This window comes from Nicotiana attenuata, unplaced genomic scaffold (genome assembly GCF_001879085.1).
Source record: "Nicotiana attenuata strain UT unplaced genomic scaffold, NIATTr2, whole genome shotgun sequence".
Lineage (NCBI taxonomy): Eukaryota > Viridiplantae > Streptophyta > Magnoliopsida > Solanales > Solanaceae > Nicotiana > Nicotiana attenuata.
Window position 1 is genome coordinate 1 of NW_017704365.1, and position 1,262 is coordinate 1,262.

Consider the following 1,262-nt stretch of genomic DNA (forward strand, 5'->3'; position numbering starts at 1 on the left):
ACTGGTGGACCAACTGGAATAACTTTCCAATTGACTCAATTCAGAAAATAATCTATGTATTTTGCCTCTATAATTCTAGAGGTACTCATTAACATAATTTGCATATTTCCTTCAGTAAAAGGACCCACATCATCAGGTTCTTTTCTTTAGCTGATTTTGCCATCATTTCACCCAATTTTACTAACTCAATTTTCCTAAGATAAATAGGCTGGGAAAGGGAATTCAATCTCAGGTTTCTTTACTAAGTTAAAAAAATATGAAAACACAGCTGCACCAGAAGTTAAGAGCTTGACTGCAGGAATGTTTTGTTCATTCGCTACGCCTTCAGCCCATTGCTGTAAAATATCATAAACTACCACATCAGGTTTCAGATTTTTCAAGATTTTGGAGAAGTTTGGTTTGGACAATTTCAAGGCCTTTTGAAGGGTGTGATTGAGATGGGGTGGGAGTCCATTGGTAGTATGGTAATGAGGAGGAAGTTCAGGAGATTCGGGTAAATGATACTCAACAAGCTGTATTGAAACAAAGTATTTTTCGGGTATTTTCTTGACTATAGATTTAAGATTGATAGGTGTTGAACAGAGATAAATCAAGAATCCCTTGTCCGCGAGTTTCTTGGCTACGTTGAGAAATGGAGAGATATGTCCATATGCTAACCATGGAAACATCAGTACCTTCATACTAGTGTTACCACATTCTGTTACTTGTGTATCCATGTAAATTTGTGTGATGATCGGCTATTTGTGTAAAAAAATTCTTTTCTATAGAGTGAAAAAAGGATGAGAAATCAGAGATGGGCTTTTGTGGAGTAGTGGAATTGGCTGGTTTTATTAGGAAAAAAAGCGAGAGGTGAGGACAAACGTAATAGCATGGGAAGCTGTGTTATACTGTATATTGACAATTTGGAGTAAACTTCTAGTATTACTAAGAGTCCGTTTGGATTGGCTTGTTTTAAGTGTTTTTAAACCAAAATAGCTTTTAAGCCATTTTGTAGTGTTTGGATAAAGTAAAAAAGTATTTTTAAGCACTTGTTTTTAAGCTAAAATGACAAAAACAAGCCAAAAGCAAAAAGTTAGAATTCCTAACTTATGGCTTAAAAATTATTTTGGCTTAAAAGTCACTTAAAACAAACCCATCCAAACAAGCTCTAAAAAACAAAATGCTCAACGTTGATGTCAATGCTTAGCTAACATGAAAGTGATTGGTTGTATTGACTATTTCTAGAAAACTTGAATGTAAGATTTTTAGCCAAGTTTTGATGC

General features: G+C 34.5%; 1 protein-coding gene across 1 annotated transcript; it reads right to left on the minus strand.

Moving 5' to 3' along the window:
- Window positions 1-50: 50 nt before the first annotated feature.
- Window positions 51-867, minus strand: LOC109222826 (beta-D-glucosyl crocetin beta-1,6-glucosyltransferase-like). Its single transcript, XM_019387136.1, has one exon. It carries the CDS (start codon window positions 714-716, stop codon window positions 195-197), a length of 522 nt encoding a protein of 173 aa, XP_019242681.1. The 5' UTR covers window positions 717-867; the 3' UTR covers window positions 51-194.
- Between the last annotated feature and the right edge of the window lie 395 nt (window positions 868-1,262).